The 18542-nt window shown below is 26.6% G+C and overlaps 2 protein-coding genes across 6 annotated transcripts in view; one reads left to right on the plus strand and one right to left on the minus strand.

Moving 5' to 3' along the window:
• The window catches only part of LOC107166806 (melanocyte-stimulating hormone receptor-like), a 34026-nt gene extending 15820 nt beyond the window's left edge, over positions 1-18206 (plus strand). For 2 of the 5 annotated variants that reach the window (XM_089219569.1, XM_015515612.2), the window contains 4 exons: positions 15195-15849; positions 16534-16702; positions 16781-17038; positions 17820-18206. In XM_089219569.1, the coding sequence (XP_089075695.1) occupies positions 15272-15849; positions 16534-16702; positions 16781-17038; positions 17820-18089 (1275 nt within the window). In that variant the 5' untranslated portion in view covers positions 15195-15271 and the 3' untranslated portion in view covers positions 18090-18206. Of the gene's footprint in view, positions 1-12225; positions 12358-14568; positions 14637-15194; positions 15850-16533; positions 16703-16780; positions 17039-17213; positions 17239-17819 lie in introns of all 5 variants that reach the window. The other 3 variants (XM_089219570.1, XM_089219567.1, XM_089219568.1) reach the window with 3 other exon arrangements.
• LOC107166801 (glycosyltransferase 25 family member) overlaps positions 1-18542 on the minus strand; it is a 79046-nt gene that overhangs the window by 58402 nt on the left and 2102 nt on the right. The window contains exon 5 of the mRNA XM_089219566.1: positions 18240-18432. Coding sequence (XP_089075692.1) covers positions 18240-18432 — 193 coding nt within the window. The remainder of the gene's footprint in view (positions 1-18239; positions 18433-18542) is intronic.

Here is an 18542-nt window from a genome sequence, read left to right on the forward strand (position 1 = left end):
AACTTTCATAGTAATTTGCTTATAAAAAAAACATACGACATTATTGCGGTAAAAACTTTTATAATAAATAGAAAAAAGATATAGTTATTTTAAAAACCAAAAACTTTTTCTCCGTTAAACACTTGAAAACATCAAGCTGAAGAATTATGCTTGCATTTTCATTTTATTTTTTATTCTTTTACACACTTTTCAACAAAATAGTGTTATACAAAGAAAGAAAACAAAAAAAACTATCCAATACATATAAAACATAATTTTTCCTTATCATTAGAAATTTGACTGGAGAAAAAATGTGCGGAATAAAAATAAAAATACGTTTACTGAAGAAAATAATACCACGTTGACGACAAAATTTAATGTAAAATTATAAATTCGATAATTTATTTAAAACTAAATAAAATATTTTTTTATTGGTTGTAAAACGAAGTAATAGAATTATTTACACTATTTTAATTATTGATTAATGTTTATATAAACAAATTCTATCACAATTTTGTTGCACGTCATGAGTTTTACGTGTAAATAATGTTTAAGCATTTTTACTACCTATACCTACGTATTTAATTGTACTGTCACTTTATGTGTTTAAATTTATTTTACATACATAGTTGTTACTATTATTCACTAACAATGTTCAAGAGTCTCATATTTTTAATGAAATAACAGATGGTAACACTCTTGACAATGTTTAACTTGCATGTAATATAAATTATTAACACTAGATTATAAAGAGTATCATACATACAATCTTACACATAAATTAAAATAGTAAATATATGTATCCAAAATCATATGTATATAGTTGTTGGGTTAAGATTGTTTGGCAGATAAACAAGGATACCTATGTAATATATAATGAGATTTTTCTAAGCGGTCTAAATAAACGTGGTGAGATTATGAAAGATACATCGCTGTTGAGCCTACTTCAACAGCCCATTGATTGTATGTTGGAAAATTATGACTATATCGGATTTCTGAGTGAATTATTAAATTCAATGATGTTATTTTCTGAGTTCTGGTTTTAACGAATATTCTAGTATCTAGTTAAATGATATTATTTTTCAAAGTTACAAGATATTTGACATGTTCACATTGATATAAACTTGGAGCACGTTGTACTAGGATTTTCAATTACGTTATTTGATTTTATCAGCTCAAAAAAAAACGCAGACAATAATTCAAATTTCAAATATTTATTTAAATAATTTGTTAGATTATCTAACTTGATACTAAATAAATATAATATATAACAACTGTTTACTAAAGGTACCATTATGAGAGATAAATGAGATTTTCTGGAAATTTTAAGCGAAAAAAATTGGTAAATATTATGAATAACTCATTTAAATAATTTACCATATCAGATATTTTAAATCTTAATGAAGCAACTAAAGCTTTAATTTTCAAAAGTCAGAATATAATGAATATAATACACTTATACACTAGACATCAATCGCCACTAAAATGTATCACTTAAGTATATACAAATACATTTACGTTCAATACCACACCAATATTTCTAATCTAGTGCAACACGCCGCGTATCAACTGATAACATACGTGAGATTATAAACTATGTATACGAGAAACGCGGGAAACAGAAACCGACTGAAAATAATTTTTGTAAATATGTTCTGAATGTCCGTGATAAATAATAAAGCAGTACCTCTATGGTCAAATTATTATACATTTTTAGCTTTAATTTATCTATAAAAATAAACAAATAAATCCCAGCATCACGGCCTGAATATTCCAACCACCAATACAGGCATTACGACTTATAATAAATTCCACAAAAACGTTCTAAACCACACTAATCCTCTCATTGCCAACCTAATAGTTATCAAACTGCCTGATAACCCTTCCCGTCGCTTCAAACTAAAATGGCCACGTGATTTTATCACTAATACAAACTAAATTGAGTTCATATTAGTTCATAGTGTCAATTGACACAGTAATTGTATTTAAGGTTTCAAAAAAAAATGTGTGTTATTTTATTTTTTAGAACAACACTTTTTAGTATAGAATATTTTAGCGAAAAATTACAGAGATAATACTGTGAATGCATAATTCGTTTGATATATAATTTCAACCACATGTTTACATATTTATAACAGTAGTCGAAATATGAATATTGCCTATAGTTAGAGTAAGTCAAAGTTTCTACTAACATTTCTAATAAATAGTTATTTATACAAATTTAAAAACAATAACAGAAAAATCCATCACGGCATTAGATTATCACAATGTTTAAAGAACGAAATTCCGTTTGAGATCGAACATAACGAGAAAATGATAACTCAACACCGATTCGTATTACGTTTTACTAATCGACAATATCATGTTTTGTGTACACTAGTATAAGAGATAATCGAAACCCCAACCAACTTGACTAGTAATATTTTTAATCCAATAAAAAATAGATGGAATATCATCAATATACAAATTGTATCAGATAAAATCAGTCAGCTCATAATACAGAAATAAAATCTATAACATTTCTTAAACCAAACAAAATTATATAATTTTGAAAAATTAATAACTATTTATGATTGGTTTATTATTATATTTTTTTTTTTTAGTACAACTTCGCTTTTTAAAAAAAATTAAAGAAGTATCTATCACAAATTTTCAGGCGAATTGCCCATACAATATGGATTCAGAATTATAGAAAAACTAGTAAAATAAACCAACTTTACATATTATTATTTATTATACAATATGAATTAATACGTTTTGTCCATGCATGCATAATTTATAATTTATAACGTTTAATGTCTCATGACTAAAATTATTCATACAAAATAAACAAGCAATGTAATGTCTTATTCGTAACCTCCATTGTGTAAAATATAATCAATATTTAAATTTTCTCAAATTGCATAACATATATTTATACATAACAATAAATTCAAACAAACTATAGTCATTACTCATTAGCCAACGCCTTCCACAAATTAAATATTATTTGTTGTTAATAAAATAAATCTAGAGTATAGGTTATAATAAATTTAGATACCATTTCATATAGTATGACAAATTAACTAAACCCATAAATCAATAACAAATCATGAAATTAAATAAGTAAATAATAAACCAACCAAAGTTAAAGTTCTTTAAACCAGAAATTAATAATACTTTTTTATTTAATTGTGTCAATACACCAAGTATTTATACAATGTTTTAAGATTAATACAAAATCCGTATTTTAAAATCCGATTAAAAAAAATCATTATTATTAAATTAAATTACGACGGATAACCAAGGCAAACTGAGCCAATAAACAATAAATTGTGGAACACTCCGGCAGTCAAATTTAAATATATACTGGTAATGATGACCAATATACTATAGTACTTATATTTAATATAGTTCGTACGCCTAATCAGTAATGAAATATCAGTATTGTAAAGTATTTGAATAAATGTAATAAAATTATTTTATAGTATTTAGAATAGGTACTTTTAAAATTAATAATATTTTGGAAAGTATTTTTAATGGGCACGTACTATTATCTTAGATGTATATTTGCATTTGAAAATTAAATACTTTTCAAAATGCAAAAGAATTATTTGTCACACTTCAAATTGTGTTTTGATAGTACTTATATTATTTTGTCTGTAATCAAAATAAAATTACCAAACATTTATTACATTATTTATTTTATATTTCATTATCCAACACTTATTTAATTAATATTAAACAGTATTTTAACATTAATATTTATAACTTTGGATTAGATAAATTAAAATGCGTAACTTTTATTTGAAATATCTTTAGTAGGTATATCTAAATATGCAATATACAGTTATATAATATTTATTTTCATAAACTATATGAATATTATAATATGCCTATTTGAATAGTTATTCATTTTTATCATATCAAAAATTAAAGCCGTTTATTAACTCATTTCATAAGCATTAAAACGAAAAATTACTTAATCACTTTAACGACAAAATTTTAAATTAAATTTGCAAAATATGCATATTCGAATTTCAGAATTGTTGTAGTATGATATTATATCTTGCAGTTTATTAACATACTGCTATACTTAAAGGAAAATGTGCAATTTCTAAATAGGTAAAAACGATCTAAGAATATAATATCAAACTTCGAAAATAACAACTATAATATAGAAATGATCAAGCTAAAATTCGACAGTCAAGAATATTTTATTATATGTATCTATTGAACCTTTAAAACCACTAATTCTTTTAATTCTTCTATAATTTTATTAGACTGATAGATTTTTAATTTTATAATAAATATAATTATTTTCTATAAATTGATACTATATTATTACTATACTCTTAGGATTTAAAATATTTGATACTACACTTTCTAAATTATTTAACGATAATAATAATATAATTTTAACATATTTTAAGAATTTAGTCACGTATTTCATTAGCTACCAATACATATTACATATTTTTTTATTTTAATATATAAATCCACTGTGGATCAATTCAAAGACTTAGTTATTAGGCATCTAGTTTGGTATGCAAATAATGCAGTACATATTGTTGAACATAACTTCTAACGATGAATTCTTATTTGCACGTATGCTCAAATAGCTTAATAAAACCCCAAACATGACAAAATACATAAACAATAAATAATTTATACTTTAACAAAACGCAAATTTTAACTTAATACTTCTAACTAGACAAATACTTATTATAATTTAATTAGTTAGCACTTAAATATGAATTAATGTAAATAAAGAACTATAAAACTCAAATAAAAGTTATTTTACTATTACGACAAAGCTACAAACACGTAAATATCTATGAGTAAATTAATGTTCATCAATAACTTTAGACGAGTCCATATTAACTTATCGTTAACATTATTAACAAATAACAACATAATATTATAAACAGAGAAGTGAACAGCAATTATGAATTGTTAAAAAAATTGTTTTTTTTTAAATCAGCACCGAATACAAAAACATAAAACTCTAGTGGTGTTAGGCAATAGTTTTATATCGCTCACCTTTGCGCATGATAGTGATGGTATTATTTATTGTATATTTGAAAGCAATAATAAATCATTGCATTCCAAAAACAATACTGACCAGATTTCGGTTTACTATACATATAATATTTATATATAATACGTTTCGAACATTTTAAGTGCAGTGTACATGAAAAAAATGTACGATTACAGATTTTCAAACTCCATTGAATATTGAAATGAATATTGAATATCACAGAGTGTATAAATAATTTCATAGAGTTAAACTTGTCTTAATATTTCAAAAATGAATACCTAAAAATGCAAATTAAATTAAATTAAATCCATAAAAAAAATCCATATCAAATTTAAAACAACCAATTACAATTTAAATTTAAGTATCGTGTAGTACCTACGTTATATTTAAAATATTTTAGGTATAAGAAGTTAAACTTCAAAGAAATCAAATACCAATCTTTCAATAAAAATAAATAAAAAGAGAAAGTTTACCACTGGAAGACTTCTTTTTAACATGTATATTTTAATATAATTATGTAGGTACTAAATCAATTATTTTTTTTTATATATTAACGAAAATATCTATTGTTTATATAAAAATGTATTATTGTTATACAGTGTTATATTTCAAACATCAATAATATTAAAATACTTTTAAAATATGTTAAACGAGTACAAAATCGTAACTAATAAGCTTTAATACTAAGACCATTTTTTTTTTTTAATAAAACGCTTTTAAATTTAAATGATTACGGCATATATCGTTATAACAGCTATAAATTATAATTAAAATCTTTAATTTTTAGAAAAATATGGTGTATTATGTTAAATAATATATTATTCAAGACCGGAAATTAGATAAAACTACTATCTGACCGTAATCCCACTACTGTTATGCTAATATAAACCACTATTCGAATGAGTAGAGTTGGTTGCATAATACATTGTCACTTAAAACAATTCCCAAAAAACAAATATAATAAACTATATTAAGGGAAGAAATTACACAATAATTTTTTTCTTATAGCAAACCATAAATTATATAATAAAAGTGGGCCTTTAATTGCTTTAAACTCTATATGCGTAACTTATCAAGGAACAAATTCTGATATACTTTTCAAGCAGAGTACGCCACTTAACCGCATGCAATATATTAAGTAATATTAATAACTAAAATGGCTATAATATTATCACATAGGCACAGCAAAGCCACCTTGGTATTTTACCGAGATAAAATGAAAATTTCCCAACTTAAACGAACTTCTAACAATTTTTTTTTTTTTTATTTAATATAATATAAATTTACAATCTGTAATAAAAATAAAACAATAAGTAAATGTGAGATTTTTTTTTTTTTTACAAGGTTAGGAGGCTTGACTGAAGGGAGCGTCCATTGACACTACTTCAAACTGGTTATTATTTTTATTTTTATTTTTATTTTATTTTTATTATTTAGCGAAGTAAATCACGAGGCCAATTACGTTTTAGTCGACGGGGAGGGTTATCCGGGAGAGTCTTGGAGGAGAGGTTAGAAATTAGCGGGTCTTCTAACAAATTAAAAATATTTTTCTAGTATATTCGTTATGAACACGATTATCGGTAATTCAACGCATCTCTACATACTCAAAAACAAAAAAACAGCTAGTAGTAGTAAATAATTAAACTAAGGTCAAAATACTAGAAATGGTATATTATACCGTGTGTCCGCGGAAACAGGGTACACTTTACCACTCATTACCCTGTACATATTTTTCAATTCTGTTTTCGGGACATTAAATTAGACTATTGGATCTTTAATTTCGATGACTTACAATTTTTTTTACTCACGTATTTTACGCATGCGCAACACAACTTCACTTTTTTTAAATGGCAACCCCTATTTTGAATATCATTTTCGGATTAATGGATTTTTTTAAAGTAATTTTGATCTTACAACTACTACTCTCAATCCAATATTGACCGAATGAGAGCGATTTAAAATTTAAAAAAAAAAAACATTTAAAAAAATTATTTTGTTAACATTTATTTTTTAATTTTAATTTTATTATTTTAAACTCTACTACACATTTTTTATTTACAATTCAATTTACAAAAATCACTAACATAAATTACTCAATAAATTGTTCGAAAGTCCCTCCATTATTTAAAACGCTCATTCGGTCAATATTGGATTGAGAGTATAGTAGTTGTTAGATCAAAATTACTTTAAAAAATCCATTAATCCGAAAATTATATTCAAAATAGGGGTTGCCATTAGAAAAACGTGAAGTTGTATTGCGCATGTGTAAAATACGTGAGTAAAAAAAATTGAAAGTCATCGAAATTAAAGATCCAATAGTCTAATTTAATGTCCCGAAAACAGAATTGAAAAATATGTACAGTGCAGGTAAAGTGTACACTGTTTCCGCGGACACACGGTATATCTTATCATGCCATTACCAACTAATGTATCACAAACGTATTACTTCCCTTGTAAGGCGGACATACAGTATAGACAAATACACACACAAACGTAAACTTAAACTAATCAACCATACTATTACTCTAAATATAAAACCATAGATGGAATATATTGTATAAGGTTTACTCAATTACAATTTTAACTATTTTAATAAACTTGGGTTAAAAGTTACAGCACACAATTTATGTAAGCAACAAAAACATATATTATTAATTTTATTAGTGTATATCGTTTGGCAGAGGTGTTCATCCTTGTTCATATCTCGTGATCATCCCGTGATTCATCCCAATTAATTTGACTACCTACACACTAGGTTTTTTTTAGTCCCGCCTCAATAATATTTTTTACAATTAACTAACTTTGATTACATTTTTTGCTAAAAATACCCACTTATTTTAAGTTTAAGCACTTTTATAAAAAAAATAATATTCTTCGCTATCCACTCACAATAAAGTAAACATTTGAAATAATATTTTAAAACCTGACAAACACTATACACTGTATATTAGCTTACAATATAGTTTTATGTTTAATATAAGGTTTTAAATCTTAACAATGAACCACAACAATAATTATAGGTATATTATGTAAATTGTACACATACTGATATTCTCTTGGTTACACGTATTTTTATATGCGATATCAATATCAAATGTTTAAAGGTAGCATATAACACATTTACAGACTGTATATTATACAAATACGAACTAGATTAATCACTATTAGGTCATCACGGGTTATCACAATTTCACCTTTCAGTATAAATATATTCATTATTTCTAATAAAAACAAAAAAAAACACACATCCGCTGTAAAGTCAATCCATTCAAAAATGCAGTATTCTAAACACTTTAAAATACTCGCTTTTAAAGTGATTTGAATGAAATATAATACTGCAGTATATGATGGTAACAGAAAGAATTATTTCTTATTTAATAATGTAATTATAAAAAAATATACATCATTTATATAATTTATATTAATACTATAAAATATAAAACTAATACAGCGATAAATTATAATACAACTTTCAGACGATCAAAGATTATAATCAAATGGTGAAATTCATAAAAAGAACAAATTATATTACTTTTAGACTTTAGTGGTCTCGCAAACGGATGGGATGTCATATTGAAATTTAAAGACATTTTCATCACATATTATTAAGTACCTAAATGTAATTTAAGTTACGCCATTTTTTTATACTTTGTAGGTGGCAATTTTCCAATTCTATAAAACCTAACTTAAAGCAATTTTCAATTCAATAAAAAAGCATAAATCTTTTGGAAAATTGTATAGTTGTAAAATATTTAATTGGACATAATTGTAAAAGCAGATACTTTCACAACATCCAGTAGGAATCTATTTAATAAAATGAATAAAAATATTAGGTAAACAATCATCATGCATAACATATAGGGAGGGAAAAGTAGTTTCATATTAGGAGCAAATATATATCATATTTCTTCCCTATTTTAAACTCTAATTTACGGAATATGAGAACACAGTTTTATTTTATATTAGCTCAGATATAATCTGACAAACAACAGTGTGATATACGATCGGATTTTTCGAGTATCTTTACCGTTTGTGCTCAAGACTTGTTTGACTGTGTTTAACTGGTCTCAAGCCATTTGAGCTACGATTCGTCTCATCTTTATAGACCCTGATAGAAGGTTAAATCGTTGTTCTAACAATTCCCAGGCGAATTAGTTTACGAGTTGGCGGAGTCATCGCCGTGTCTCGAGACTTACGTATATAGCTTACTGACCGATAGATACAATATCATCTATTACTGCGGAAAATCCCTTAAATCTGAGCAATTGAAAATTTGAAACTACAAATTAAATCTTAGCGTACGAATTATTCTCATTACATCTCGATTGAACCGGTAATCGATATCTCATATATCATTATTATTATGATCGATAAACTAAAATACTAGTTATTACGTGAAACTGCACCAGTAGTTTAGACGCCTCAATCGTAAAATATAAATTAAATGAGTGGTAAAAGAACAATTAAACTTTCAATCAAATGTATGGAACATATAAAATTGAATGCCTTTACAAATCAAAAGTACAAATAAATCGGTGTGAAAGTGTTCACATAAAATCTAGTAAATCACGATCTGCTAGAGCTGCACGTATCGAACCAGCTAATGAATCTTACCTTTAAACCATTTTATACGAAAGGATTTGATGTAATTCTGTTTTTAAATCATATTATCGTTTGAAAATATTTGTAATATTACTATAAAAAATTTGATAGTTATTATAATCAAGACACGTGCCGGATGTTTAACTGTAGCGAATTCATGCCCATGTAAAATCTATCAGTAGATTGTCCTCACTATATCATTTATGGTATGGTACTACGACACTTTTTATTCTTGATAAATTTAATAATGACATTAAATGATAAGAATTGGTTTCATTATCATCATCCAACGCTATATATATATTATATATATATTATAAATCATATTTTGAAATCCATATATTATACACTCCATATTTCGTACTGTTTAAAACATTAATATACTATACTTAGTGCATATTTTAACAATGTTTGGTAAAAAATGATTTCTTTAATGCTAAAACTTCACACTTAATATTAGGCTATATAAACATTACAATTTCCATTCAAGTAGGTTCTTACTAAATATATATTATTATAAGTACCCATTTCATCTATTCTACGAATGAAAACTGCAACACAATGATATAAAATATAAGTATATACCTAATGGAAATAAAATTAAAACAGTATTAATTTTCAGTAGCTACATATATATATGAACTAAGTAGTGAGTCTAAGAATAATGGAAGTCTTTTTCAATTTTGCTACCATTTTCAAGTTTTCTATACTTTTTAATTTGTAGACAGTATCATTGTGTATTTTTATATACGTGTGACTTTATTGGATTTTTATAGAATTTTATATTATATGACTCTGCTAGCCATTATTAAACTGTTAATAAAAGTAATATGATACTAAATTAATATATATTTTTTTAGCACTCAGTATAAATCACTCTTATTTAAAAAATAAATTAAGATTCACAAGAAAAATTATAAACAACAAACCTCGATCTCAGTTAAAATAAGTGATAGCTTAACAAAGTCACACTTGATTAAAATACTAATTAAAATATTCTATTATATATAGTATAATAATAAAATAAAACATAGCAACCAATACCTAATAAGTTCTAGGTAAAATAATTTTAAAGTATTTTAAACATTATTTTTTTCATTGTTCCTGCCTTTTGCGTTATGTAAAAAATATAGGAAGAAGCATTCTATTCCGAAAAAAAATCGTTGTATGAATATTCTGACTAGATGGTATATTAGTCAATTAATATAATTAATTCGCGTAACAAAATAGCTTTGAAAATTTCAAATGGTTAGTAAAGTGATTGCCACGATATCATTTTAAACTTTTATAGAGCAATATTTTTTCAGTGATGATGTATCATTTTCAATGAAATCGTACGCAACTTGATATCGTTTCCCTCGACGAATTTTCTTAAGCTATCAAGTATAAAATTATTATAAATTACGTACAAATATACCATGCACTGATGCACTGTAAGACAACTAATTTAACACAGATAGCATATAACAGACTTGGCTATATAAACTGGCGCCAGTTTTACAAAGCAAAACTACAAAATTTAAATTAAGTACTCATAAATTTAAAAAAAAATAGTGTCAAAAATTCAGTTGGTATTAAATTATTGATATAAATTAAAACATATAAAAATTAAAAAATCTTTTGGAAAAAATTGTGTAGTGGCCATTCACAGATTTCTCATGTAGTAATTATTGATGTTACGGTATATATCAAATAATTATTTACTAATAAATAATAATATTGTATATTGCAATAGTTCCCTATTTTCATTTAATATTATTGAAATACTTATAACTAATTTTAACTGCCTAATAGTCCAAAATTTAATTTTTATAGATCAAAATACTCCAAATATTATTCTGCTTCATAATATAAAATTTAAAATATAATACTTATGTTGTCATTCAAAAGAATAAAAACTTCAAAAAAATATAACGTTGACAATTTTTGAAATAATTATGGTCATACGTGTAAAATGGATCGGCGGCTAGATTGATTTTGTTAAACTAACAAATATTTATCTAGGTAAACATATATAATATTTAAGAAACATCGAAGTTTATATAATGCTACAAGATTAGTTATTTCAAATTTTACTCAAAATTAAGACCATCAGAGACAAAATAAAATTTAAACTCCAATTACCTTTATTTATACCAATTTAGAAGAGCATCACGCTTGAAAATGGGGTATTTCATTTTCACTTGATACCATAAAACTTATTTACTGAGGAACCATAACAAATATTTATAACTTGCTAAACTTTAAAATTATTAATAATAAAAACATTTAAGATTTTATGACTATTTATTCCCTTATTTTTATCATACCTACGCAATTAAGAAAATACAAATAAAATTGCTTGATAGTAATCCAACAAAATAATTATAACATACAAAATAAACTTAACACATATCATTCGTTTTGTATTGTTTGTATTACGCTTATGTATTTTTAAACGAAAAATATTAACCATCTTAAAAATCAAATACCTATATGTCAACATTTTTTTTAATGTTACGTAGATATTTAGATTCATGTTATAGTAAAGGGTGCAGTTTATATCCTACACTCTTCATTAACCTACGCGTTCACTAATATTTATTTAATTTTAAAACTGTAATAAATAATACACGTCAATGCAGTGTTTAGAAAGGATGCGTTTATCACGTCTACAAACATATTTTGCGGAGGACACGTGAATATCGCTCACTCATATCAAAAAGAACAAGAACGTAAAATTGTAAAAAATTTCAAAAAAACTAGTAGCCGTTAAGGTAATATATTATGTAGATAGCTGGAAACATTAATTCGTGTAAATGTAGTTCGCATTATTCTAAAACTTTTAATAATCCTATATACATGCATGAAATTATAGTCAATTGCGTATTTTATTATTTTAAGAATAAGAAATATTTTCTTAAAGTTTAAAGTTTTATATAATTATAAATATGTATTATATAAATGAACTTTTTTTTTAAATTAAATTTGTGATTTCATTCTTTATTTAATTAGGAACTAATAATAATATGATTTATTAACATCTTCGTATAAGATTAATCAAATTTTGATGTTACTATAATAAATAAACCAGAAAACCCTACTAAACTATTCAATTGTATGTGTTTGTAACTTATATTTGTATACAATAATTCACTATAAAGTCAGTTTTAAAATATACAAATTGATAAATATAATAATTTATGAATGTATGAATGCTTATAAAATTATAACAGTAAAACCATTTTCAACCAAACGCCCATGTAGGAACACATTTGTGAGAAAACTAATTTTCCTCTAAGATGAAAAATATACACCATGAAAATAATAATATGTTCGTGTAGTATCTTTAATTTAACTAAAAACTTTATTTAACGCCAGTAACTGCATTTGATCCGATTTTCGTCAAAACCAAAAAGTTCGAATGTTGTTTTATAGTATAACGACGTCTATGTGACTATGTATATGAACGAGATTTGTAATTTAATGATATGTTATATTATGTTCTCTACTGATTCCATACAATGTGAATACATATAATATTAGTACATTTACATACATATACTTAATATTAAATTCATTTTGTTATCATCACAATTTATGTTATTAGATATACAAGTTTATTAATTTTTCATATATTATTTAATTATTCACTAGGTAAGTCTTATGTGTAATTCCCAAAAAACCGTTTACTAGACCTTTTTTAGATAAATAAATCAGTTTTTCAGTTGAAAGCTAGGAATTAAGTTAAAGTTATATTTCTATTAAACGTTAACATATTACTGTAGAACCTCGATTATCCGAACCTCCGTTATACGAACCCTATATTATTCGAACTATAATTAGCGTATCCGAACGTGAAAACTCGTATCCGGGCAGTCGGACTGTTGGCCAACAGACCGACCGATTTATTGAATGTATCATAAATCCATACTCTCGCTTATGAGTTATTATTAAAGACGAATCCGTTTTCGATCAAAACAAAAATGTATATAATAAACTTAAAATAATAAAGTAATGTTATACAATTTTCGTAAATAATTATTAATTATAATATTAATATAAAAATAATGTTAATATATAGGTATTTTTACATTTTAAATAATTTTCTATACCTATTTAATTTCATAACATGTTATGCAACATATAATTTTAATTAAATAACAAAGCAATGGAAATGTCGTTTGATGATTTCTAATAGTATAATGTATTTTTGATAATCTAATGTATGTAATTCTAATAAAATATTAATTATAATAATAAATATTTAATTATAAAAATAATTAGTATATAATTATAATTTTTTTTAATTTTATATTTCCAATATCCAAGCTTTTACGTATCCGAACTAGGTGCAGTTTCAATTGGTTCGGATAATCGAGGTTCTACTGTACCTAAATAGGTACGAATTACATAAAAAGAACAATACAAATTATATTATATAATCGTGCTATTAAAGTTCATTCATTTATAACACGTAAAATATTCCAAATATAAAATAAATTTAAAAACAAATTTTCCTTATCCCTTTCCCTGCAAATAGAAATACTACTATAAATTCTAATAAAATAAAAAACTATTTTTTTGAATCTGGTATTATATTAATACTGCTCTTATTCTAATTATTTATAAATTTATAAAATTAAAAAAAAAGTTTTTTATGTTTTATATAAATATTATTCTTATTGTGGCTTATTTATAGAATTATTTTTAATTTTTCTAAAATTATAATAATTATGCAAAGGATTATATGATTGCATGATGAGAGGGAAGGAAGTGAGGTACCTTGAATTATTTAGTACCATAACCATTTTTGAGTAGGAACCCTATTTTTTAATTGACTTAAGTGCCTGTAACCCCAAGTTTTTAGTTGTGTCACTATAATACTGCTTTATGTAAAACACGTAGGGTTAACAACAAACTCTGCGCCGTATTTTTAATCAAACTGAGATTATTTAATACTTATATTCGTCTATCGTTTATAATAGATATCGACGATGCGGAAAAACTGGGAAATACTACTTCCCTTGTGCACAAGTGTACCTAAATATATTAGGTACGTAGCAATAAACAAACGGTTACGATATGATATTAAAAGGCTTCACCTATATGTGTTGTATCCGTCTTACAAATGTTAAACATACCATATTTTACGTTCACAATAATCCATTTTATTCTGTTATTTTAAAATTAAAATTAACTGATGTATCATAAAAATTTAAAAGGTAAGATTGTTATCAGGAGAATTTCGAAGGCTTTTATTGATATTTTAATCACAAACCAAGTAAAAAGAAATTTTAAAATTGTACATTTTTTAATGAGCTTAATTTTCTTTAAAATTAAAATATCAAAAAAATCCTCAGCGTTGAGTTGCTCTACAGCTCTACTGCTCTATATACAAATCTTACCTTCACATTTGATTACATAATCAATTCATTATAATTTTAAAAATAACAGGGTAAAATGGTTTATAGAAAACGTAAAATATTTGCTATACCTAATTGTACATTTGTTAGACGGAGACAACGCATACGGTTGTGGCGTCCTCTTAATTAAATTTGGCCTGTCACCGACCATTCAACCACCGATAAAATATTCAAATGTCTGCCCATAGGTCGAGAACAGATCAAATATAGACACGTCGTCACTGATCCGGGCAACGTCCAAGAGAGCTGCTGCAGAGCGCGCAATATGAACACGGTGGACAGCATCAACGATCGATGCAACTACACGAGACCGGTGCCGAACAATACGTGGGAAAACGACGTGGTGGACCCGCACTACACACACTTTTTGTACATCACGTTCACGCCGATCCTGATATCGCTGTGCGTGTTCTCTATAATATTCAACGTGATCCTGCTGCTGTCGGTGTTGTGGATCCGGCGGCCGCTGTCGCCAACCCTGTACATCAGCCTCAGCCTGGCCGGCACCGATCTTTACACATCGTTCTTGCTGGGCCTCAGCTTCACCGTCAACAGTCTGCTGCCCGAAGGCTTCCAGGTGTACCTGATGGACACGTGCACCAGCCTGGGACTGGAGGCGCTCCGGCTCGGGGCCATAGTCACCACCGCGGGACATCTCATCATGTTGGCGTTCAACCACTACATCGGCATCCTGCGGCCGCTCCACTACCCGGCCACCGTAACGCACGGCACCGTCACCGTATTCATGTTCTTCCTGTGGACGCTACCGCCGTCATTTCTGTTCGCCTACTTCAACATGATACCCTGTCAGGCGTTCCAATCGCCGCAGTGTCAGCTATACGAGTAAGTATGTTAAGCAAGGCCATCGGTCCACGCCGAACTGCAGCAAGTTACAAAAAAGCAACCATTTTTTTTTGCAACATGTTTCTTCGACAAAGTTTCTTAAATCTGTTTATGTCGCGAGAAACAAAATATGCTATAGTGGTTCATTATTCGACTCATTTTCACGAATTAAGTTTATCGACAAGCTTTAAAAACTCTAACACTTCACGCCCAACAAAAATAAGTATAACTTGTATGTGGAAAAATTGTAACCCTCATAATGTTAGAAGCACAACCATAGAAGACGCATTTGAAACATATTCTCCAAATGTGTTGGTAACTTGTTTAATATTGTTGGTTTATCTACGCGCTGATACTGTTAGCAGTACAAACATGAAAAAGCTCTACTGTCTAAAATAAATTCGTATAATCAAGTATAAACAAACCTATTTGATATATTTTATATGTTTCTTTTGTGGGTGCGCTACTAACTTTACGAGATCAAATTATTTCTGATGCAGACATTTGATTGCAGAATTACTGAGTAACGTGTTTGTAATGGTTTCTATGATTTTTCTGTACATTCATTCGTAATGGAGTAGACACTATATTCATATACGTCCAATAAAATCAAACTCTGAATCCACCACTATTCATCAAATTATACATAATCTTATCATAATTTGTATGACATGTATTTTTCAGTTTTTTAAAAGAATCTAAATTCAGAAGTACATTTTCGGCTGTACTTTTTGCTGCTCTTGCCATTATGGGAATAGTGTACTACCATATATTTATATTGGTTAAAAAACATCAAGCTTCTCGTCTCTTGTACAAACAGAGTGGCAGTGTGCATTTCAATAAACCAAATCAAGTAAAATATTATAGACATATATTTATTTTAATATCTAAATTATACTCTAATGTCCGCAACATCACATGAATGATGTAGGTACGAAGACAAACGGAATCGCAACAGAGTAAAAACGAAAAGGCACTATACACTACATTATTAATTGTCGGAAGTGTTGTAGTTGGATGGATGCCAGCATGTTTACAATACTACCTGATATGTACTGATTGTATAATTCGACCAAATTGGGCTAGTTTCACTGTGAGGTTTTATACATACTTTGCAACTAATTGTCTTGTAATTCTTAAATCAGCAGTTAACTCATATATTTACGCAGCAAGAATGCAAGAAATTCAGGTAAATATTTTCACTTATAAAGATTTATTTTTAATTTATTATTTAGTTTTTCTTAGTTTTTTAATAATATAAATTGAACTTTTTATTGAATTGTAAGACCACAAACTAATTACTGAATTATAAGTCGAAACCAATGTCAAATTTCAAAATATAATTTAACTGTTCTAATTTTTAGATTCTGAACGGAGCGAGGAATGTAGGTAGGTATTGATTTTACCATGATGTGTGTCTTTTTTTGTGTCTATCGTCACGTTTTAAGGCAGTAAAAATACTTCGATATTCGACTTCAGTACTTTGTTAGATCAAAAAGTGAATCTAGTTGGTACTTTTGAGATCATAAGTAAAAATTGCTTAATATTTTTCTGAATAATCAGAACAAACAAACTAAAAATTAAGGAAAAAACGGGAATTTTTACGCACAATCAATTTTCGACAAAATCAATTTTGATTTTTGATGTAACTTTAAAACAAATGACCATAGTCCATAGATACATGAAATTTTCACGGAATGTTTATATAAGTATATTCCATCCACCAAGCAATTTTCAAAAAATGTCGACTTAAGTTGAACTATTGAACTAGATTTAAACATTTTTAATAATCTATAATATATCCTAGACAGATAAACCGTCTCAGCTCAGAATCGTTTTTCGTACACAATGATATAATATCATTGGATTCAAATTTAATTCCATCCATTACAGTAACTTACTTGTAACCTACTTTACAGCAGAGCGACATCCACGACTTACCCGCTTTTTTGTATTAATATTTTTATTAGGTAGCAATACGTAAAATGTACTGTACATTAAAACAAAAACTTTATGGTGGTAACAATGAAATGGATATTGCTGGATTTGACCAATATAAATACAGTAGATCATCAGCAAAAAGCAGAAGAACAGTCATATGCAGGATATCAGTTCACCAAAATAAAGATGAAGACCAAACAGAAATCAACCAGGATAATATTAATGTTAATCATGAGTTAACAAACTTTAGTAGTTGTCCTAGAAAAAATGAAACACCTAACACGGTTACATACCTCTAAGGTTATTATTATCACTTTTTATGTACATTTTTGTGTTTATAACTTATATAAATGACTATTATTACTTATTTCTTAAAAAACTGTTTATACTATTATACATTTTACCTTTTTATTATATTATTTGAAATACTCTGAAATTAAATTACTAACCTTCCATCGGTAGCTTCGATAAACGTTGCATTTAAACCAAGTTCATTAAGACAGTAATGCATACGTTTTCGTCTTTCTGTTCTTCGGGCTAAGTTAATAACAAAAACATTATCCAAACCCATATTGTCTATGGGCGCACTTGGTAAATCAAGATCTGATAAATTACTTGAAATATGTAAGGGTTCATTGTCAACTAGAAAATATTAAAAGACAGCAATGTACTTGTAAAATATATACTATATTACTATTTAGTCAATACATTATATTTTTTATCACAAATAAAATATTAAAATGCTGATCCTT

Source organism: Diuraphis noxia, unplaced genomic scaffold (assembly GCF_037042655.1).
Source record: "Diuraphis noxia isolate RWA-SAM2 unplaced genomic scaffold, SU_Dnox_SAM2 contig0002, whole genome shotgun sequence".
NCBI lineage: Eukaryota > Metazoa > Arthropoda > Insecta > Hemiptera > Aphididae > Diuraphis > Diuraphis noxia.